Below are 23,958 nucleotides of genomic sequence, written 5' to 3'. Positions count from 1 at the left end.
TGGTGCCTGAGCAACCTGAAGAGGGTCAAATATGTAGTGTGGAATTTGCTCTGCAGATCGTGATTAATTTCTACAAGGCAAAAGGGTAAAACTAATGGAGGGAACATCAAGCTCAGCATGCAGCAAGGGCAGAGAAAATGTGAAGCTGTTTGTGTTCCTCTCATACTCTGCTGTAGTGTGATAAATGCTTCATCTTCCAAGGGATTGCTGGCTCATCGTGCATTGAATTGGGAGAGAGGAGCATGGCTCAGGAAATTGATTACATTTTATAGGTTGCTGGAAAATTTTCACTCTTAGTATTCTTCACTCAGAAAAAAATAGATTTTATATAGATTTTATATAGTTTTTTTTTTTTTTTTTTAATAAAAATTTCATAGAAAATAATAGAGTGTTAGAAATGGATTCTGAAGTAGTTGCTGGCATCTGCAGTCCAACACAAGAAGTTGCTTCTGTGTGGCTGGTGAGGAGGCTTTCCTCCTACGGACAGGTCACTGAATTTTGTAATGAATATTGCCAAACTTCAGGCACAAGTGGGTATGGTTAAGGGTCAGAAGAGCTGAACTGTCTGAACTCTGGGAAGTGAGGAAAGCCTTGCTCTTTTTGCAGATGACAGTGACTTTTTATAAATGTTAAGTAACGGAAGTTTGTGGCATGCACAGTCACAATATAAAAAAAAATGGGGTGGGGAGGAAGTGAAGTGGGAACTTAAGGAATAAGCCTTATGTTAAAATTAGTGTCTGTCTTCCAGAGTTAGTCACCAAAATTGAACCCTGCTTGAGAAACTAGGAGCCCTGAAAATTAGGATGTGTAGCTTTGTGAGCAAGTTTTAAACCTTTAGCAAGTTCAAAATCAGCCCAGAGATTAGGCCCATCTCATTAAAAGTGTCCTCTGGTCCAGCTCGACAATTGCCAGCAGGAAATTGTTCAGGCAGATTTGCAGGGCAAAACTGTTCAGGCTTTGCAGACCTGCCACTGAAATCCTGTCGGGAAGAGCCAGGGCAAATACGGCAGAGCCTAGGGTTGTCCCACACCTCACGCCATCCCCGACAAGCTGATCCAACCAGTTCCACGGTTGCTCTCTGCTGCCAGGATGGTGCAAATGTGCTGAAGGGCTGCCAAAGACTTCATGGTGGTGAAGCCAGCTGGCTGTGTTCTCCTGCACTAGTTGGGTTTTGCTGCAATTGCTCCATTCTCCGGTTCCCTGTACCTAGAAATGAGAGGCGTAAGAAAAATCTTAATCCTGTTGTTTTTATACATTGCAAGATGTTAAGAAATGCCAGCAGCTGGGCAGCCTCTTGTGGATTTATGCCCAGCCTTCAGGTGGAAAATTACAAAGGAGTGTGAAGGACTTACTCCACTCTTGAGCTGGAAACCTGTGCATGAATGTATGCTCAGTGCCTGAGTTACAGTGTCGCTTCTGGTCTCTGATCACAAATGGAGAGCTGCAAGAGCAGGACTGCACAAGAATTGTCATCCTGTTGTTGACAGAGGGAACGTTTAACCTGGTTATTTGCCTGTGGTTACCCAAACCAGTTTTCTTCCATTGGTGGTTTTTTTTTTTTTTTTTTTTTTTTTTTTTTTTTTTTGTGCGTGTGTGTTCAGTTCTGGCCATTGGGGTGGAAAATTCGTTCTTCGTAGAGGCTCTCCCCATGACTCTACACTCTCTCTGTCTTTGATTTTTTTTAATTATTATTATTTTTTAATTTAATGTAGCTTTAAATTTAAGGTCCTTTAGCCTATTTTTAGACAGAGTTCTGCAGCGGTCTGTAGTCATTGCTATATCTTTCCAAGCATTTAAATTTTCTACTTGTTTTCTTTATTCTCTTTATACATCAAGGTCAGGGCTGTCTCTGTGTTCTTAGCTACCACTAGACACCAACTCATTTGCAGATGTCTGAAGATAGATGGGGTACTGCTGTGTAGCCGTGATGATGTGTAGGCTGACAGGAAACAAGAATTTCTCCACTAGAGGAAGATTGCAGGACGGAGAAGTGACCTACCAGGGATTTCTGCTGTCAGTGTTGCCAGATTGTGATCTTGCTTGGTTTGAACTTTCACACAGCCCTTTTGGAAGTGTGTAATTGGCATCCTGAAGGAGCTGTACTTATTTGCACAAAAGCACAGAAACCTGAAACAAGCATAAATAGAGAATAATGTAGCTGTTTACTAAGGATGAGGATGAGAAGTTTCATCTTTGAAGACTTGTATGGATTTTGACCTTCTACTATTATACAGGAGGAAAGAACTTACTAAGCTTACTAATAAGTCCCTTGTTGGATTTCTAATGCAAGATGGAGACCCTATTACTGATTATAAACTGTTACAAAGACAAGCCAACCAAACAAAAAACTACAAGCAAAGCCCTGACCACATGCATCCCTTTGAGTCCCTCCCTCTGCCCCCAAATTTTAAGTAGCTCAGCAAAATTACTTGGCAACTTTTTAAGTGATTCAGCAACCATGGTCTCCCTTTTCTTGCCCACATTTTCTCTAAAGCCTTCCCATGATATTTCCTCATTCGTTTCTTTATTTAAAAAATAATTTATCTTTATTTGCTATTTTTATTTGCATAAGTTCCAGCTCTAATTGTCACCAGTTCCCAGTTGCATGCAGTTCTTAGCCTGTAAACTTTCCCAAGTGAGGGGCTGCAGCCCTTTATGGGAAGGACACCTGTCTTTTTATGCACCTTCTCAGTCAAATTTGGGTAATACTAAAATAAGGATAAGCACATGGGGACCTGGGATCCTGTTGGATCATGCTGCTGTATTAGGGACTATCAGCAGAATAAAGGATTCCTTTGCTATGATTCCCTTAGAGCCATCCCAGACTGTGTGGAGAAGTGCAAGGAAAGGATCATCACCACTTGAGGAGCTTGTTAGGATGAAAATGCAGAACAGACACTCATTTTCTTATTGGTGGTTGAGAAAGACAAGCCCTAAAGGGTGTTTTTTCGCTTACTTGTGAATGTTATTGCCACAAATGGGCTGTACCTTTCACCTAACAGGTATCAAAGGTTTTGTAGACCTGTGGACCATGCAGGAGTTTGTTCACCATTCAAATGCAGCTCTTCTAGAGCAGGGAAATAAGATCTGCTAAACAGCCCACTGTGACAGTGTTAGGTGGCTTAGAACAGGAAATGGAGATGAGTAATATGCAGTTGAAACTAGATGTCATGTTGGTTAGTTGGTTAGACAGGTAATAAATGAGACTTCCCTTTTTTTTTTTTATAAAATAATATATATATATTATTATATTATTATACATACTTCAGATGTCATGAGTGACAGGGTGCCTCCTGTAAAGTTTTCTGTATCTCTAATCAGTACTGTCCCTTCTCATTCTAAATGTTCTTCTAATCTCTTCTTGAAGCAAAATAGAGATTAATCTTGCTACATGTGAAAAAAACTAAAGATAAAAGGTTAAAATGCATGAAAGTACCTCATCCTTTCAAGTTGCAACTGTACTTGCTAAAAAGTACACACCCCTGATCTTCCCCCTTCATCCCCTCCTCTCAGGTTATTAAATGTTATTGCTTTTGACATCTCAGTATTTTACTATGTAAAAATCTATGATGCGATTTGGCCAGGCTGCAAGTTTACTGCTTTGCATCTTGCAAGACAGCTGTGGTTACCACCGTTGTTACAGGGGACCATGAGATTCATAATGTACCTGCTGTGGTGCTTTGAAGCTTTCTGTAAGCAGCTGCTGGTGGCTACTGTCAGAGGAAGGCTTTTGAAATAGGTGAACCAGTGTGTAAAGGTCATTTCTTCCATCAGCTTACTACTCTTTAAACTAGAGTGAGAAATGACTATGTAATAAGCAACGTATTACATTCTGCAGAAGGACTAAAATTTGATTAAAATATGAGATGACATGAAAAGGCCTGTAATACAAAATAGACAATTCAGTCCTTCCTCTGACATCAAGCCCAGCCAACAGGAAGGAATTACCGGAGTCTGACACCGTATGCAATACACTATGTTGCTAGGAGGAATCTGTCAAAGAAAAGTGTGACGTAGTTGATGACCTTCCCTAGGAATAAGCCTGAATAAAATTTCAGCTTATACCAATGAAGTACCATTAAACAAGCACATTCAAAACATTTTTTCTCCATTTTTATTTACCTTTTGGTGTATAGTCACTGTGGGAGGGGGGATTGTTTTGTTTATATTTTTAACTTAACTATTTAAAATTTGTTTCATCAAATTATAAACCTTTTTCAACTGTTTTATTTGATAAATTTGTTAAAATTAATTTCTTACACCAGAAGAACTATTTTTTTTTAACTATCAGCATCTCCACAATCATGATGAAATCAAAGATTAAACAGGAGGTTTTTGTATGTTCATAGTCAGAATATTCTTCTAATCCTACTGAATTGCATGGCACTTACTTTCAAACGCTGGTACACATTTAGTAATCCTTACAAAGTTCCCCTTTCAAGCCTCACTTGGCACAAAGGTAAGCATAGGCAGAAGAAGCCCTGTGGAAGGGTCAAAGCCAAACGCTGACAAAATCAACATTTCTCTCTATGGGATGCAATGCAGACTCCAGACCACAAGGCCAGTAGCATTCAGGAGGACAGCACTGAAACTAATGGAGAAAAGACATCTTAACTCCTGGGTTCATGCTTAGTCTGCTAGTCTGAATCACCTCTAAAATTGAGTGAAGTTTTTCTTGTACCCCCAACCCGTAGCATGTCTAGTAAGAGTAGTTGCCATTTTTTGTTTTGTTGCCGAAGGTGGAAACTGGTGATGCTCATACAGTGGCTTGCTACCAGCACATCCACAATGGGATCAGCTGCAGTGAAGAAATAGCTATGATGTCTTTGAAATTCCTGATTGCTGAGATTTCTTTTGAGATAGGCCCCGTACCCAGAGAGAAGCTGAGGCTGCATTATCGGCCTTCACATGGGTATACAGCCCGAGTCTGGCTGGGGGTGAGCCGGGGGCGGAGGTCTGGGCACAGCACAGGGCAAGCGATTGCTACCACTGAGGCATGGGGACACACCTATAGCAAGTGCGAGGTGAAACCTGTCGGGGTGAACTTCCTTCCAGGTGGTTAACCTTTCAGTTTTACCTTTTGTTTGCTATGGATCCTTGTGGTTAGTTACTGGGGATCACCAGATAACTCATAAATGGTACATGGGAATTTTTCCATCTGCTGTCTTGATTTTCTGTAGGTATGGGATTACTCTTTCCAACACAAACAAAATAAAATTTGTAAGTTTTCTCAATTCATATTTCAACCTCAGACATCAGATAGGGCCACACATCTTTCTTTGATGACTATTTCTGTTATTCAGTTGACTGATTGGGATGAGTTGGAACTGGACTTGTTGCCCTGCTGTGCGTGACCTGCTTGCTTCATTTCTTCTCCCTCAGTTTTTATCAGCTTGTATAGGGAAAAATAAATCTTTGAGATTAGTTACTGTTTTTAGAGTACTTCGAGGTTTTCATGAAAATGTGCTATAGAAAGTGTTGGGTGTTAAAGACAATGAGAAGTACTCAGAATGCCCTGATAAGGGCTTATTATCCCTGTGTAAATTTATAGTGCTGTGCAAATGGTTCACAGTGATAAGGCCTCACTTTAGGCCTCAGTTTTAGCACCCACCAAGGAATAGGATTTACATTCCCCATTCCCATCACTCAGTACTGCATCATTGGGATGCTGCTGAAAGTGCTTACGGAAAAGCACAGCGCAATGGCAACTTGCAAGATCTCAAAACAGAATTCAGGGCCATGTTACTGACAAGTCTGTGCTACCTATTGTGACTTAATTGTCCTTTTAAAAATTAGAGCAATATGATACATGTCCTGAATATCTCTGTCTGTAGAGTGTTGATGTATGTCACTGAGTTTATTCCCGGAAGAAAAATATTGATGTTATTTTCCATATAGTAGAGCAGGTGAGTGTAAGCAGGAAAGCAGACTGACTTGCAGCAGGGTGGGATCCCTGCTGGTGCTGTCACGGTCTGTAAACCCCCACAGGGAGCTAGCCTGTGGGAGGAGGGTGTTAATGTGGGTGAAACCACAAGAAGAGAAAATTTAGCAGGAGAAGGAGACAGGCTGCTCAGTGTAGGAACCAGTCTGGGGAAACTGCAGACTGGTTGCACTACAGAAGAGCTGTTTGCATTGCAGGTGGGCTTTGGATAGGAACATTTGACAAATTTTTTCTCAGAACTGGAGCATGTCTAATGTAATCCCTTTTGAAGAACAGAGCAAAAAGAATAGATGGATATTAGCTTTTCTTCCAGTAGCAAAAGAAAGTGTATCGGAAAGCATGCTGATCTCCATGCTTTAGGGTACAATACAGCTCTGGCACCTCAGGAAACCAGTCTCTCCCTGTAGTGCCTAACTGTCTGGCAGCAAGATTTGTTATTTCTTTCTCTGAAGCTATTTGTCTTGACCTTTGTGGGGTCACGATGGTATGCTATGTGAAATGGCTGTAGGGTCTAATCAATCAATAGTCATTTTTTCCTCTTCACCTGTGAATGACAGCTGCCCTTTGGATGGAGATAAATTGGACAGATTTGGTCTTCAGAATAGGGTGAGGAGATTCATTCCTAACACACACATTGAACTTCTAGGCTGTGCTTTATATGTACTAATTCATGGTTCTTACGATAGTATTATAAGTAGGGTTCTTCCTTGTCACTGGCTGGGGCATTTAAACAAAATGTCAGGTTTACAGAATAAAGAGATGATGTTGGTGTCTGAATTAGGATTAAAGCAGGGAGTTTGTACACAGCTATATATGCTGTCTGGATCTGAAACGTTACCTGTATTTATATTGTGTAATGTATTGCTGGCTCGGGCAGTGCATGCAATGTTTGCCTCAGTGTGCTACTGTTGAAATCCCATACCAGAAAGGCTTGCAGTCCTGGTTGGGCTTCACTTCTTTCAGGGCCAAGCCAGCAGGCTTGTGCTATGTGGGCATATCAGATCAGACCTAGTCTGGCATCTCTGATCTGCACAAGAATCATTTGCATGCCCTCTGATACCAGCTACTGAAGATTCATTTGCAAATTTAGATATGAAACTGTGGGATCCCAGCACGGGATATAAGGTATAATGCCTGAATATACCCCATTCTGATTTGACAGTCTTGGAGCTTGCTCCTTCTTTTTCCCTGCAGGACCTGGGGTGGCAGGAGTGGAAGCAATCATAATACTATGGCACTGTTTTTTGGAGAAACCAAGCATAGAGCATCAAGGCTGGACAGTACTAACTTGCAGAGGTAGCATGCTTGCTGGTTTGCACTCCTGATCATTTTGTTAAATATGACCAATTCTTTCACTGGCCATTTCTGTTGGAGCTTCTTAATGGTTATTTGCATCTGCAGTGCCTGTCAAAGGCCATCTAAGTTAATGGTGTTTACCATTCACAAGTGAGAAGAGTGACCTATTTTTAATGATCAAAGTATTGTGCAGATGTGTGTCACTGTACTAGTGCTATCATGCTGCAACCTGTGTTGTTAAATTGACACCTGTGTGTGTTCATTGCTCTCCTTCCTGCATTGACCTCGGTGGCCTTGTGGTTCCCCATTACAGTCCCAAACTGTGAGAAATCAAGCGTTTGAGCACTATGCTCTATTAGAGGTCATTCAAGTAGAGGGAAGATTTAGGACAAAACCCAATTGCAATCTTTGGGTAAAGAAATGCAAGGTTCTAAACAGATTGTGTTCACTGTAACTAACCTTATTTTCCCTACATCTTGGTGATTAGCCTGAAGTTGCATTATCAGATGCAGAGATCAAGGCAAACGTCTTCATACCCCACCAGATGAAAAAGATCCAGTGTTTTAGCGCATCTGAAATTAAGAAGCTTGTCAAGCTTTAGCTTCTACTAAAATCTTTTGCAGCCACTGCATTTTCAAATACTGTCAACATACATATTATTTAGCAAAATAAATAGTGTAAATCTATATGTTGGTTAGGAAAAATGAGGGGAAAGATAGTCCATATGCGAGCTCTTTAGGACAAACAGCTTGAGCTACCTTAAGGAACAGTAAGTGGCTTACTTCCAGAGGTGAAGCCTGTTCACGTGTTGTTGTCTTCTAGGGCAGATGGATCTTTCAGCAGTCACTTCTGAGAGCTGTATTATTATATTAATTTATTTGCTAGCAAGAAACCATTCTTGTAGGGACATAGTGATCCAGATTTGGATTGGTGATTGGGCTTTGCCTGTCCTGTACCCACAGCTAGCTGGCTGCATGAACCACATTCAGTGTGGTGCTGTAACGCACGGGGGAGATATGTATGCCCAGAGGCTCCATCCCACGGTGGGCAGGGAGGCAGCCTGGGAATCTGGAGGCACACTTCACAGCTGCTGCAATCATGCAAGGTTTGTTCCAGAGAAACACTTATTGCATCATCAAGAAGAAAATTTAATCAACCTGGCAAGAAAACTTAGCTCAAGACTTTCTGCACAATATAGCTGTGATGGGGGGAGAGCAGTGACTGTTGCAAAGGCCGGGCAAAAGAAATAAGCTTTGGAGAAGAAGCCAGTGAGTTAATACCATTTGGCAAGGCCAAGAATCTGAAAAAGTAAAGCCACTGGGCAGGGTGTTTTGAAATTTGGGGTGTTAGTGAGGAGAAGAAAGGAACGCAAAACAGAAAATGGCAGTGAAGCACCTGAAGGGTCATTATCTATAATGTTGGGTGATGATCAAAACATTCAACAGCTCTGCTCTTCTGTAGACTCTTGCGCTGCTCAGAATTGCTTCAGTCACAGATCTAGTTCTTCTTTACGCTCCTGCCTAATCAGACAATTCTGTCAAGAGAGTGCCCTCTGTTGTATGCAACAACTAAATGCACTTCTGAACTGACCATTTTTCTGTAGGTTGTCAGTGTGGATGCTATCTGCTGATTTCAACTTATAAACAGCCTTGTTGTTTTCAATTTTTATAAATACATTTGTATTCTATAAATACATTGACATTATACCTAGAGGAGCAAATAAAGTCCTTGGTAAGAGGAACCTGTGTGTATTTGAAAAGTGTGGCTGTAATGTAAAACATACTCTAGCTATGCATTATCTTCATAATAAAGAGGTTTCAAAAAGAACAGTGAGCTGAAAAACCTGAATTTAATATAACTATTTAGAAAATTTTCTCTCTAAAGCCTATGGCAATATGCGTTTCATAAGCTGGTGGTTTTCATGTAGTTGAATGACATTTACAGAAGGATATTCCTCTTTTCAAAACAGTCCGCTTTGTTCTGAGATAATGGGAGTACAGAAAACCAAAGAAGGCAAAAGAATAGCTAATGTGACTGCTTCAAAATGTTTGTGGTTCTCCCAGTTCCCAATTCTGAGAAGGCTGTCTTGCTGAGATCCATCATCACTTTACTGCCTTAAGCCAGGGAGGGATTGAGGTAGCATCACTGTGTTCACCAGGCATCAAGACCTTTCAAAACCAAACTGGGGAGAGGGAAGAATAGATAAGCATTTTTCAATAGAAACTTGAAAAAGATATGAATGCTTTGGGGGCCTTTCAGAAAAGTGATCTGGAAGAAGGGAATATTAGGGATTAAGCCAATCTGTAGCTTTCAAGATCAGAATAAGCTTCTTGTGTTGGGCATTTTGTCTCAGGTCCATTCACTGCAGGTATATTTGTGCCATTCTTGACATGTCTGGACTGTTGGAGGGAGAAAACTGGCTAAAAAAAACTGTGGGATGCAGCTGAGCAGTGCCTATACACCTATTTCTATAATGTGCTTATGCTTCAGTGTGTACAGACACATGTACACCCACTGAGTTTGTTAACGGGGACCAAAAAATAAGAGTGTAAGAGCTGTAGTCATTCTTCTCTCTGTCACCGTTAGGATCCCAAAAGATTAATGGAAAAGATCTAGGAAGGTTTCTTACCTGACACTTTTAGAAATTTTGATGAATATTGTTTTAGTAGTTACTGAAAGTAATGCAAATACCATGACTTCTGAGAATTGTTTTATGTCCTGATACTTCTTTCTCTTTAGAAATCATGGTTTCCCTTTCTGGTGATTTGTTCTTTATGGCATTTAATAGCTTTCATTATTTCAGATACAGAGCTAACACCTGGACTCTGTCATATCTGACACTAGTTGTATCTCCAGAGATGTATCCTAAAGCTCACTACTTTGTTTTCCAGCCTTGGATGTGCTTAATTTGCATCCACACCATGCAGCTCTTCAGCACTAAGCCTGTCCAGTCAGCAAGACACCTTAGTCCCAATGGTGTTGTGCCTACTGCAGCACATGCTGAGCTCTGCTTCACCCACCCAATCCATATAGACACTGCTGAGAAACAGGAAAGAAATGTCAGGTAATGCCAACAGCCTTCTAATTATTGTTATGTACAAGGCACCCTTTTCTCCTATCCTTGAACTGTTAAGTTAGTTTTTGTTGCGTTGGAAGGTTCCACAGATCAAGCTGAGGTGTTCAGGGCCTTGCAGGAGCAGACCTGAAGGTGAGTTTGATGCCACATTGAGACTGACAGAGAAGGGGGACCCTGAAGGGAAATTTGGCATTGGAAAGTGCTAAGTTTCAATAGAAACTTGTATAGAAATAAATGCAGTTGGCATCACTGCTCTTTAAAAGGAGGCATGAGTAAAATACATAACTGTTGGGTTTTCATTATTTAAAACACCTGCAGAGATCTGGGGGAGGTGAAACAGCTTTGGGGTTCTCTGATACTAGAGGCACAAAGCTAATGGAATGGTTTATTTGTCTGGTGAAATGGTGCACAAGGATTTTTTGTGAGTTTAATTTCTTCTCTGTAAAATAGACATCTTCAGTAAAGAAGTCCAGGTCCAAACAGAATTGGGAAAAGTTAAGAAACTCAGCTAAGCTGCTTTTTATAATAAAGCAGCACAAAATCCAATCGTGAAGAGGAGATGGAAGATGATATCTGCAAGAGAAATGAAAACTAAATGTGAGTACTTCACTTTCAGTTACCTTTCCTGTTTTATTCGCATCCCTACCATTGTAACTGCATGCTTTAACATGGGTCTGTCACCATATCAGGTTTTAGCAAACAGGCTCTGAAGGGGTTTTTCAAACTCTCCCAAATAGAAATGCTTTCCAAACATCTCTGTTAACCCAGTGGGATGCATTTGTTCCTTTTTGGGAAGTACGTGTAAAATTAAGATAAGTTAATGTTCAGTATTGGAAATTATTAGTATGATTTCATTGTCCAGGGTGAAGGATGTACCTAGAAGAGGAAAACAAAATGTCTAACATTGAGATACAAGATTGTAAAATATTTTCTTTTCAGTTGAATTTATAAAAATTACCAGGTCTTTTTTTGAACTATGGGTTTTATGTTGACAGAGCCAGTCAGGATTCTTATTTGGTATTGATATAATCATTGTTGTATTTTGCTGTTTACCTGAGAGTGTGTAAAATCTGGATAAACCTTTGCCTGTGTAAAATAAAAGAAAAAGATAACACTTGAATGGCATGTTTAAAATAGGGCAAAGTGCACTAGTGTGCTTTGTAAAATCAGAACAGATAACTTTTGCAACATTTTGAAATTCTGGGTATTTCTTACTCTTGGCTTTACTCTCTGAAGTTGTAAAAGGATCCTCAATTCTTTTATTATTATTTTTTTTTAAATTAGTGGAGTTTTACTGGTGTAACATACTGAATAGCAATAACGCTGCTGTATATATATTTTTAATTTTAAATTGGCTTGCAGGATGGTGTGGTTGTGGTTGATAAACTAGTATAAAGAGCTTTGGTGAAAGTATTGATTAAGGTATACCTTTTTCCAAGGACTTGTTTCAAAAGATGCTGGATTGCAGAATTAAAGTAGCTCAGGGAGAAACTCCTGGTGCCTCCAGGAGGCAGCAGTTAAGAGGAAAAAGGTTTTGCTTTGTAAGGGGAAAAATTGATGGCTGTTAGATTTGTGTAGGAGGAGCAACAGGCACACGCGGTTAATCGGCTATGTTTATGGTTATGCTGAAGAACCCACTAGCTGTGCAAAGAAAACCTCGGTGCAGCTTTCCTGCTGCTCCTAAGCCTGGCCTCTCTCCCACTCACGTGCAATCTATCAGCGCTTGTCCGGGCTGTTGCTGAGGTCAAACACGGGTGAACAGGGTTTACATTGCTAACTTGGTGCGTAAGTGGTTTGGCCATTTATCTTTAATGCCAAATGGGTGCAGTTACTCACTTTGTGAATGGGGAGAGTTTCACTGAGCTATTCTGTCAGAGCTACAAACCTGGTTCTGTTCAAGAACAGAACAGAACAGCTTGAACAGAAGGACCAAGGACCAAGTTCTGTTCAAGATTCTTGCTCTCACAGGGGAGCAGTTCTGCTCCCTGTGCTTGCCCTGCTCTGCAAGTCACCGGCTGCTCCCCAGTTCATTGCTTCCCAAAGGGAGAAACACCCCAGAAACCCAGCCACTTACTGCGGACAGAGATCTCTGCCACCAAAACACCTCCGGTTTGTTCCATGCGCTGTTTTCGTTTGTCACATGTCTCAAGAGATCAGAGAGAAAGCAGTGTATAATGATTGAATTATACAAAATTAATATATAATCTAAATATTTATATCCAAACCCAGCTCTCATATTTCCAACCAAGTAAATAAAATCTGTGTAGATTTTGCTGCATGTTTTCTCGGGACTGTTTGTTTTTTTTTTTTTTTAAATTGGGACATTTTAATGCAGGAGACGTTCAAGGAGAGCTTTTACTGTGTATTTTATGAGGATTTTAGTGTGCCACAGCTTTTATGGTGGCTGTCAGTCTAAGTGCCCTTTTCAGTTGTGAGGTGGCAGGAGCGCAGATGGGCATCTGCCGGCTGATCACACCTCCTCTTGGGCTGCCCTTTGCATGCTGCCACAAACAAACCTCCTGTCAAGAAGGAAGGGGGTAGCCGAGCTCCATCTATTTAACCCATGACCTCTGCGAAGACTTCTGTTGTTGTTTATTGCTAAGTGTAATTGTTGCCCACTGGGTATGAGCGTGAAGCATCAAAACCCTTCCAAACCGATCTAAGCTCTAAGGACTCCTGTCACAGCTGACAAGGTCTGTATTGGAGGCCTTGCTCTCTAGCTTAAAGGTCCCTGTCCATTCCCTGACCTTTGCAAGTCCCCAGCTGTGAGCATTTTGTACAAAACTGGTGTGTGATAATTCTGGTTATGCCTTGCTTGGTTCAGCCTTAATTGCAGCAGACCGCCAGCTGCATTTTTGGGTTGGCTGTGGACTCTGTGGAGGTTGGCCTGATGGAGCAATTACGAATTCAACCCTGTGACTATAAGGATGACGTAGATGTTTGGCAGCAATGTCAGAAAAGCAGATATAGAACACGTTTTGTTGTTGTTTTGTTGTTGTTGTTTTACTATTATATTTATTTTTTTTATTCTGGTCTGTGGCTGGATAAAGAGTTGGAAAAAATCTTTAAAAGCAAACAACAAAATGTAAGCTGAAAGATTTTTCTTTTGCCTTTGAAATTTGGAATTTCTAACAATGCATTTCTATCAGATCTGTAGCTTTTGCATAAATCAGTCCCCCCTGCTTACTGCTGAGGCTGGGTAATAATAAACTGCTCTCTTATAGTGGCTCCTGGACTGAGAAGGGGTGTATAAAGAAAAGTTGGCTTGACCAAGAGTGACATTTTCTCTTCTTCAGCAAGAATTAATTGTTGATGAAATGACAGGATATGTGCAAAAGAGTATTTTGGGCTTTCAGTTCAGGTTAAATAAAATTCAGCTTCACTTTATAGCAAAGACATATTCATTGAGTGAGAGAAGGAACAGTGAAGACTTACTGAAGGAGGTGGAGAAGTCTTTAAAGAAAGACCCTTTAGTAACCCTCACCCTAGCATCAGCTGGTGCTAAATAACTCCCCGTGCTAAATAACTGCACAGCATCTCCCCCCTCATTCCCACCTAAGGCCACTGAAACATCTCTGCCATCTCAGTCCCTGCTCCAGTAACAATTTGCGTATTTCCTGCAGAATAGCACAGCTTCAAGAGCAGAGCCTACTGCAGAGCTGCAGGATAGCAGAGAGGAGACCCTTCCACGAGAAGGAGGACCGGGAGGTTTTGTTCGGGCTGAGGTGAGCTTTGAGCCTTAGCACTGAGTCAGTTGGTAAAATGGGAAGTGCTCTACTTCCTCCTTTTTTTTTCTCATGCTTTTGTTTAGCTGTAGCTAATTGTCAAACAGGAGCGTCGTCTGGCATATTGACAAAAACTGACTTTTTAAATGGCTACATTATTTCCCAACATGTTTAAACAGATTGCCCAATGTGGCATGACAGGGATCAGGGTGCACAGCCCACCACTCAGGTTAACGTCTCGCGGTGGCTCCATCTAATGCAAGCTCTGCTGCCAGCTCCCCACCCGACGTGCTCCCAGGAGCTTCTCGACATTCTCTGTCCAAATTTAGCAAGTTTTTTCTTAGAGGGAGGCCTTACCACTGGGCAGGAGAACTTCTCACTGTCACAGACGTGCGTTTCGCAGTGCAGCCAGACCTTGGACAGCTTGGGGATGTTTTGGAAGCGGAAAGCATTAAACTGGAAGGTTGCCCGGCTTGTCTTCCCATTCTCATGCACAAGAATGGAGTTGTCTGTGGCACACCTGTGTTGTGTGTGAAGAAGCAGTGTCAGACCCTGACCTGTGAATAACCACGTCCTGAGGTCCTGGTCTGATGGAGGCATTTGCCCAGCTTTCAGATGCTTGGGGAGCAATAGGACACGGTGTGAAAGGGGACTGTTTGGGCCTGCAGAAATCAAGACCTTTTGGCATCTGACTGATTAACAAGCATTGCAGGGTCAGCAAAGCCTTCCAGTTATTCTCAAGTCATCTCCTTTTAACCAGCACTCAAAGTTTTGTCCCCACTCTTGCTTTCCTTCCCACCTATTGTGACTGCAGATGGCCCAGGGTCTGCTGCACATTCAGGTCTGTGGCAGCCACCGAGGGCAGCAGGCCCCAGTGAGCAAAGGGGGCTGAGAACTCACTGTGGTGCCTGCTGGTGGGCAGAGGAAGGCAGCACATAGTGGGGACAAGCCTACGGCTGGAAGGGGCTGCTCCCCACAGCACCAGTTACAACTCCCATCCCTTCCCTTGCTGCCTCGAGCACCAGGGGGTTGCCCTCTCATTGCTCCCCACATTTCTGGGATGGGCAGAGCTGCTCCCCAGGTCCCACCAGAACCTACCCCTTGGTGATGAGAGGCCAGTGGATCTGGTAGAAGTACTCCGAGGAGGGAGTTGCCCAGCAGTTGTTGAGAACGACCTTGAACCTGGGGAGGCACAAGCATCAGATGAGCACGTAGCATCCTGGTTGCCAACTTGTTGTTTCTCCTTTCTCACCTACCTGTCACTTAAGCCCTTAGCTTCCACTCCAGCAAATATGTCAGAACCAATTTCTGATGTTTCAACGACAAAAGGGGCTTCTTTTATGCTTGAAAACTTGGCATTCTTTAGAAGAGAAAAAGAAAAAGCATCAGATGCTATCAGTACCATGCAAAACGTGGCAGCTTCAGACACCTCTGGACAGACAGACCCAGAAGTCTGTTTTTTTTTATCACCTACAAGCTCCAAGTGTTTAGTAGTAGAGCTATTGTAATCCTAAAAGAGTTTTTAATAATCTTAAGGTTGTATTTAAAATAGGACGTTACTCTGCCTGCAATTTGAGCTGCTGGCACAGGAGTCATTACAGAAGTACTGTCACAAAACTCATCTTGGTCCTTGTGTTAAAATGAGTTGATCCTGGAACAGTGCATTAGAGAAAAAGATCATTTAGTTGAAATTAACATTTTCTTCCCAGCAAAATATGAACAAAATAACAAAACAGTGGTTTATTGGCTTTCAGAGCTTGTTCTGCTCTTGTTCTGTGGTAAAATGTATTATGCACGGTTCAGCTGCTCCATCCTTGACTCCTGGGAGCCCTATGGACATCAGAACAAAACCATAATTTGGCAACAATAGCAAGTAAGCAAAGAATAACAACAACAAAAACCTACCAGAGATTCATTGCTCACTGCCTATCGAATATTTCTGCCGTCATTCTGTCAGGAGTTCACAGGAACATTGGGGCACCTCCTGGGACCTTGTCACTATATACTACCAGCATGCCATATGTCAGAAAACAAGAGCACATGGGCTTTCATGTAGCATGTAAAGGCTGCCAAAATGTTTAATGCCCTATCAACTGGTGCCCTAAATGCAGCGTGTGAGGGGAGAAACATCAATCTGCCTTGTGCTCAATACTCCCTCCACCTGACCTATCAATTTAACTCACTATGTTTCTAGCTGTGCTTTTTCTAGCTGTGCTAAAATAGAGAGGCTGCTTTGGTGCTTTTGAGTGTGCTTTGGTGGAAAAAAAGACTGAAGGATCATGAGCTGGCTGCTCCAGCAGCACAACAGAGCTGTGGGGAGGAGATGGCTGTTTCAAAAGATCAGCTTGATATCCAGGTACAAATGCTGGGAACAAAATTCCAGCATGACCTAAAGATCTCAGGGGAACATGAAATGTCTGTCAGATGAGAGGATGCAAACTGCAAGAGAGATGCATGGAGCTTTTCTATATCTATAGAGACAATGTCATAGCAGTGGTGCCTGCAGGTGCATGCTGCTCTTTGAGTGGGACTACAAACAAGTTTTTATTTTTTTGTATAAAACCTGTCAGCATGTAAGAAATGTACTTCTCAGCAGAAAAAGCTGCCTCATGTGGAGGGATTAAAAGAACTGTTCGCATGTGTCTGCTCTGCTCAGTTTAAGTTATATCCTTGTTAATCAGTAGAAACAAGGACCTGTACAAACCCTGCTGTAATTATCTTTTACAGGCTAATAATGTGCTCCATGACACATGAAAGTCAGGAGCAGCAGCCCTTTTTTTCCCAGCTCTTTGGCTGGAATTTGTGGAAGGTGAAACACTGAGTGGCAAAGAGCACTTACAGAGTAGAAGTTGAGGGATAGCTGACTTTCAAACGAGCCAGAGCTCCCATTCTTCACGTGGACGGTGGCCACCCTAGGGATATAACAAACACAGAGCTCTGTAACAGTGAACTGTGGTGTTGAAGAAGTGGTGATGCTCACTCCCAGAGCAGGACTTACCTTTGGTCAAAGGCAGCCTGGTTCACCAGGTAGTTGGCATTGTATGTGCAGGTGAATGAGTAATTCACAGGCTGGCTCTTCACAATCACTGAGGTGTCATTGGAGACAATGGAGTTGTAGAAGTGATAAACGGGGTTCTTAAACTGTAGGTGGTAAGGCAGAAATGTTAGATTGGTAGGTAGAAATGTGAAGATTCAATCTGGTGACAAAACACTATTCCTAATGATTTTTCTATTTATCTATTTATAGCTCTTTCTATGCTGTGCTTCCTATATATATAAATATATATATATATATACACACACACACCTTACTACATGTATATGTTCTGTTTAGTAAAGGCACATGCAAATGGGTGAGTAACACACAGATTATCATCACTAAGCCTGTGAGTATTTTGCCTGCAGATGCAAAGCATGACTATTTGATTCTTCCTTCTTCCAAAATTAAATAAGCTCTGATACTGGAGTTTGTCTCCCCTTCAGTACTTAAAGCCTACTCCAAGCTGAAGCAAATGGGCTCTTTAAAGCAAGTACAGCTGCTTTCTGAGTCCAGCTCAGGTAGTGCTGTGTTGCTGCCTTTTAGAAATGATAGTCTTACCTCTTTTAGACCTTCACATTCTTACCTCTGACTGTGTCCCGCAGTACGATTTATTTTTAGGTGACAGGTCTGGGATTGTGAATTGGTAATATCCTGAATCGTGGATCCCATTGTAGCAAATGCCTCCAAGTGCCAGCTGATTAACCTCCCACCCATAAGGACACTCTGGAATTTTTGTAATGATGGTTCTAGGGTAGCAGTATACCAGAATTACATCTGAAAGGAAAACAGCACAGCTTGAGTGACCTTCAGGGGTGTTTTCTTTTCAAAGAAGCAGGTCTGCACATCTGCTTTCCATGGGGATTAAGTTCTTGTGGGAAGGAATGTGTGCTGGAAGGTCCCCTGTTGTGATGAGCAAGGGAATCAGGACTGCATGCACTACACAAAGCTGACCTTGGGGTTGTTAAATTCAGTCCTCCCTGAAGGAGTTTTGCCTTTGCCTTCTAATCAGTGCAGAACTTCATGTACATTTATCTTTCTGGAATAGCTGATTAGGAAGCAAAGAGACTGCTGAGAAACGTGAGGTCAAGAACTGCTGCACTGAAATCTGTCATGTTAGCTTGTGCTGCAGAGATGACTTCTGTTGGTGTAACACCACTGACAGTGTAGAAATAGTATCAGTGAAGTTTGTTAGCCTTCAGTAATTTGCATCTTTTTGTAGCAGTGTTTGATCTAGGCCACAACATGTTCTGCTGTTTCCTTGCACTATTATTGCACTGCCAATGCAAACAGGAGTTTTACAATTTTCACATTAAAAGTTAAGATACAAAAATGAACTGAAAAGCCTGGCTCTGTTAACAGCAGTAGCTAATAGCACAATGGCACCACAACTTGTTTGCTAATGTGGTTATTGCTAGAACCACAAATATTCAACATCATAACTTACACTGATTGCTTTGTGATACCAGAAGAGTTGGGCCTTTTATCAAAGGATCAGGCAGTGTGAATTTGAGGTTTTTATGTGAATGTAAAGGGCAAACAATGACTAACCATTAGTGAACTGAAAATTGAGAAAGACTAACAATTACTACCTTAAAAAACAAACAAACAAACAAAAAAACCCTCTGTCCAGAATTATTCAATTGTGTATTTTAAAGCTTCTGATATCATTTTTATGATAAAAGTCTAATTTTTTTCAGCCTCTCTGTGTCTACAGAAACTTAGGAAATACACAGGGGAAGTCAAATAGGGACCTTAACAATGTGCTCCTTTCTGTTCAACAAAACCCGGCTAGTTCTGTTTGTGTTGGTGGTCAGATCCATAACACTGGTGGCTTCACAGCTACGTAAAGTCCTGCATCTCAGAGAAACTGCTTGTGTAAGTGAGGGCACTGAAATACATGGATAGAGGGCCAAATATGCAAGTATGCCATGACATTACTGGCAGTAGCATACACATGCCACGCACATAAATCAAAGACTCTGTGTTGAGGCACATTCCAACATGTTTCAAAAGTGTGTTTGTTAATTTTAGTGAATTCTGCACTGAAGGTCTGTCTGGCACCAGAACATTCATGTTTCAAGGCAGAAATCAGAAGGTAATTAGGGCCTTAGCTTCAATTATGATGATTATTATTTGTATTTTAATGTAGCAGTGGCATTCAGAAGTTTAGCCCAGCACATTCATTCAGCACAAGTCATCTGATTGCAGTCAGCAGGACTAAAGCCTGTCTTGGGCAGTGAAGATCTGCAGCATCCAGCCTGGGCCATTGCAGCCAATTTCTAATTTCTGCTGTTTTCTTTGCCTTCTTATGCCTGAATTCTGCTTGCACCTAACCTTTTTACATTGGTTATTGCCAAGTTAGTTAAGCATATACGTAATTCTCTGTGGGGATAGGACCTTGCTTTACTGTGCTAACTGGAAACAAATCGTTAAAAGATGTACAAGCATTAGCTTTCCAGAACCAACAGTTTAATTCTCTGAAAAAAAAAAAAAAAAAAAAAAAAAAAAACTAGTTTTAAATAGAAAACAACCTTTTGGCAGCTTAAATACAAGGAAAGATCATAGGAAACTTGAGTTATTTTACCTGCTTTATTTGGAATGCAGGGTCCTGCAAGAGCTTGAGCCAAGATGACCAGCAGATAAATAGTAACAGGCACCATTTCTTGCAATGATCTGAGGACACAGGGAATAAAAGCTAAAATTGTCTTTAAAACTAGAAAGAAAAAAAAATACATTCAGTAAAGACCTGAAACTGTTAAACTAGCTACTTTTAAACAGAGAGAAAGAAATAATATTGCTGGTATTCTGTCATCCAACCTGACTGCATCAACAGGACATGTGTCTCCAATGCCACTATTATCACTGTGTCACCACAATTTTAGTATTTCAGTTTAGTGCTGGCTTTGAATTATTCCAGGATTTCTTTGTTCTTATAGATTCTAAACCCAAAGCTTTAGAATAACTAAATTAAATGTAAACAATGGAAGTTTAAAAACAAAACAAACGCAGAAATTACTAGAAGAAATATTATGCCAAAAATATACATGCTGTGTTTAATAATGTAATGCTGAAACTTATGTGTTGATGGCTATCCTGATGTATATAGTCTTAATTTCATGTAGATAAATTTTGGTAAATGATGCAATTTCTCCTCTACTACTAAGCTTAGAGTTTTCAGAATTATCATATGTAGCTGTAATTTCCACTTCCACTGCAGGCCTCAGACCTACAAACTGTTTCCCACAGGCAGAAGCACACTCCGGCACAGAGCAGCCTGTGGGCTGGGGACTGGAGCTCTTGTATTTTCCCTTTGTAGACACTCTTCAGTGTCTGTCCTCATATCAACATCACTGATCAGAGTGCCAGATGTAACAAATATAATTTAGGTAAAGAAAAAAAAAAGTCTTGCTGTTTAAATATTTCCAACAAAAGGAATCAATTTCAACATTTTCACTCAGCCTCTTTAAATATATATATTTATAAAAAGTTCTTATAGTACATCTCAGTGATAACTCCATCCAATTATACTGCTATGCATTCTACAATAAATGAAGTATAATACCTACAAGAGAGGAAGGAATTAAGTATTTCAGCTTTTCATTGCGGTCTTATTCCAGTAGCTGCGTTGTCAGCTCTTCCCAAGATGTCCTCTTGCAAATGAACCCAGCTGCTCTTATCTTCGCTTTATATAAGCAATCTTGTAAAAGGAGCCCATCTCTGGTTAAATCTCAGCCTGCCAGTATTGTCCAGTGTGGGAGGAAAAAACAAGTTCTAGAAAAGCAGTTCCTTTCCCTTAGATGGGGCTGTATTGCTGCTATTTGATTTTTTTTTTTTTTTAAAGATTTTCTATGGTGTTTTTTCTACAGATCTTGAAAATAACAGAGCAGAAACCTGCTGAAGGTATATAATTGGCATATTTTTTTATAAATTAATTAGGAAAATGTAGAATTTCTGTAAGAGCAAAGCCATGGCTATCTTTCAGAATTCAGTGAAAGAAGATGTTTATAGGAATTAGATGTCTTGAATGAGTTATAAACAAGGTCAATGTTTTGTGCCATGCAAGTGGAAAACAGACAAAAGTAATTTCATCAGATTGTATACCACCTTCAGAGTTATTTCATTTACCTATTTTTTTTCTAGAAATTTGCAGGCAGGTAATCTGAAGTAGTGAGTTCAATAGTCTTAAGGATGGTCCTACCTATACTTTACAAGTACACTACATAATACAAAATACTACACGTGTATAGGACAGTATAACATATGTTAAATATTACACCATAGAAGTGTTTATTTATTAAAATTATATATTGAAGATTAGACTATTTTACAGTGTAAAATTCACCACTGTATAGAAAACTCTGTCAGTTTGCCCTCCACATGACCATTGGTCATGTTTGCCATATGACAATCATAGCTAGTAAATTTTTCATGTGACCTATTGCATCCTGTTTATGTTAGCTTACAGTGACAGGCCCAGAAAAAGGACTTGGGTATGCTGTTTCTATTTTACAGGCCTGCACACAAAACCTGGGTCATAAAGCAGCCTTGCTGTGTACACTGGCATGGCCGATGCTTTGGGTAGTGTGTATCCACCCAGATCCAGGTGCTGTTGGCTCCAAGCTCTTACTGGAGTCATAAAACACAGAGGATCTTGCTGACCTTGCCTGGGGTGCCCAGACCCACAGGCTCTTCAGAGCTGATTTTGGTGCCTCCTTCTGTGGAGTTCTCCCAATGGAGGGAGCCTCCTCCTGCCTCATCTCTGGCAGGGTTTGATGTGGGTCTGCCTTCTCCCAGGCAATTTTTGGACTGGGGGGGGGGGAGCAGTAGTAAAGTTGTTCCTGTTGTCACTCGTCTGGAGTTTCTGAAGGAAGAGAGAGTGGGACAGAAGGCCATAGTAGCTCTGATCTTAACCTGAAGTGCTGAACATTGAGGTTTCAGCTCTCGTGTGTGCTCTGGGTAGGAAAGGGGTGAGATTTGTGGGCCCACCACCAGGAAAGCATTCACTGCCCTAAATCCAGACTACAAGGAATGTTGCAAGCTGGATGGCAGTAGTTAATCATGTCTATAACTATGCTTTACATGGGATGCTAATGCTCACCCAGCAATGATGGTGTGAGGGTGAATCTATCATGATATGAAAATGTTTGTAAGTAATTAAGGTCACTTCTGCCTCTTGCAAACTGATTCAAAGCCCTTAAAAGAAAAAAAAAAAAAAAGTTTGAAGCCTATAATGTTCTGTGCTTAGTTTTAAATAATAAACTTGAACCTAGACCTGAAGCTTCACAAGGATTGCAGTGCAGAGGACATCGTGTTAAATAGGCTGCTCCTACTATTCTTGTGAGTCAGGTCCTGCAAGCCATCATATACTGATTTAAATGAGATTACTTAAAGATGCAGACATGGATAAACAGCCTCAGACAAGGTTTGCTTTTAGTTTAATTGAATTAAAAATAATCCACTGAACAAGAACAAAAGCTCATAAATTATTTAGTTTGATCTTACTAGGATTATCCTGATCAGAAATCCTAAAATCAGGAAAATTTAAATTCAGGTTTTATAGCCTCACCCCAAATCTTCCTGCAGGAACTGAAGCCCACATTTGGTTTCCAAATTCCAGCTCTGGCTGAATACCTGCTGTGGAAATATTCACTTGGTTTTGTGTGTGGGTGACTGTGTATTTGGTCTGGAACTAGGAACAAGGGACTGGTGAGACAGTGTGAGCCACTCCATTAGCAGGTGTATGCAGCCCAGAAACAAGGGGAAGGTTTGCACAAGAAAGTGATGTTGTGCATGAGGAAGGCCTTGTAGCTTTATCCAAACTGATTCTTCATGCTCAAGAGATCAGCCTCAGCCCTGGGGTTGGACTTGGTCTCTCAGGTCTGGCCATGCATGTCTGATTTGGAGCATAAGATATTTGGTTAACCTTGATGAGGCTTAGTATAAATACCTTGCTAAAAATGCTGTAAGTAGCCAATTTCACCACAATACTAACATTTTCAATGCAAATTAACTTTGTTCTGATCATTTTAATAAAAAAAATGAAATTAAATAATCCTTGATGTAATGCTACAGGTTTCAGTGGAATCGCTCCAAGATGGATCTAATCTTATAATTTTCGAAAGAAAATAAATCTCTCATTATCTTATCACAGAAACACAGTCTCCATGTACATAATACCCCTTTTAGGTGAAAGGTAGAAAACAGACTGAAGTCCATGAAACAAATTTGGTGAATGTGCCAGCTGGTTTATAGCAGTTTGCATTTGCATAAGAAACAAGCACAAAATGTACCTAAACCAAACAGCATTTGATACCCGCTCTGATCAAAGGTGAAGGCTTGGGGAAGGGTTAGGTTTCTCTCAGTAACTGAATATGCAGAAAAAGAAAAGCCATTAAATTGCAATGGAGACCACTGAGGTTTGTTGTGTTTCCCTGAGTCTTTCCAAGCCCATTGAATAATCTCAGCAATCTAAGCATCTGCAGAGATTTTGACAAAGAGCAGATGAAGGCCTTATTGTGAGTTTCACCTACAAGGGCAGCTTGTCTCTCTAGCGTTGTTCCCGTCTTTGTGATTGAAAGCCGTGCGAACATCTACTGTCTGGCTCTTACATGAAGAAAATGAGGTTCTGCTGTTTGAATCTGCAAGGGATATTGTGACATCCAATTTTCATGGTTTTAGAGAAGACAATGAACCTGAAGAGCCCCTTAGCTAAATGGAAGGACTTTAAAAAGTAATGAGAATGAGTAGAGAGGATTCAGTGAGTCTAGGAGGAGTGAAATCTGGCAGCACTTGCCCAGAACTGGCAACGTACTGATGATGGTGTTTCCAACCACACCCATACTTAGTTTTGTCTGAGAGAAGGGGTGCATTTAGGCTACAA

At 41.0% G+C, this 23,958-nt stretch overlaps 1 protein-coding gene and 1 long non-coding RNA gene across 5 annotated transcripts in view; one reads left to right on the top strand and one right to left on the bottom strand.

The window, feature by feature from the left end:
• LOC110351790 (uncharacterized) overlaps nucleotides 1-14,402 on the top strand; it is a 32,426-nt gene extending 18,024 nt beyond the window's left edge. The window contains exons 2-5 of the long non-coding RNA XR_002399636.4: nucleotides 10,129-10,301; nucleotides 10,764-10,910; nucleotides 13,937-14,038; nucleotides 14,125-14,402. This is a non-coding gene — a long non-coding RNA (uncharacterized lncRNA). The remainder of the gene's footprint in view (nucleotides 1-10,128; nucleotides 10,302-10,763; nucleotides 10,911-13,936; nucleotides 14,039-14,124) is intronic.
• TECTB (tectorin beta) lies at nucleotides 10,685-20,821 on the bottom strand. 4 transcript variants are annotated; one of them, XM_005014464.6, is made up of 11 exons: nucleotides 20,641-20,821; nucleotides 19,663-19,751; nucleotides 17,662-17,852; nucleotides 17,037-17,179; nucleotides 16,878-16,950; nucleotides 15,295-15,398; nucleotides 15,137-15,220; nucleotides 14,396-14,558; nucleotides 12,388-12,457; nucleotides 11,367-11,399; nucleotides 10,685-10,886 (listed from the first exon to the last, which is right to left on the bottom strand). In XM_005014464.6, the coding sequence occupies exons 2-11, from the start codon at nucleotides 19,736-19,738 to the stop codon at nucleotides 10,834-10,836; spliced, it is 990 nt and encodes a 329-aa protein (XP_005014521.1). In that variant the 5' UTR covers nucleotides 19,739-19,751; nucleotides 20,641-20,821; the 3' UTR covers nucleotides 10,685-10,833. The 4 variants fall into 4 exon arrangements, with proteins under 4 accessions (XP_005014521.1, XP_071895887.1, XP_005014520.1 ...); XM_072039786.1 differs by having other exon boundaries at nucleotides 19,663-19,791; nucleotides 20,641-20,820; XM_005014463.6 differs by having other exon boundaries at nucleotides 19,663-19,791; nucleotides 20,645-20,820.
• Between the last annotated feature and the right edge of the window lie 3,137 nt (nucleotides 20,822-23,958).

This window comes from Anas platyrhynchos, chromosome 6 (genome assembly GCF_047663525.1).
Source record: "Anas platyrhynchos isolate ZD024472 breed Pekin duck chromosome 6, IASCAAS_PekinDuck_T2T, whole genome shotgun sequence".
NCBI lineage: Eukaryota > Metazoa > Chordata > Aves > Anseriformes > Anatidae > Anas > Anas platyrhynchos.
Note: the sequence above shows the minus strand (reverse complement) of the source record. Positions and strands in the feature narration are given on the sequence as shown.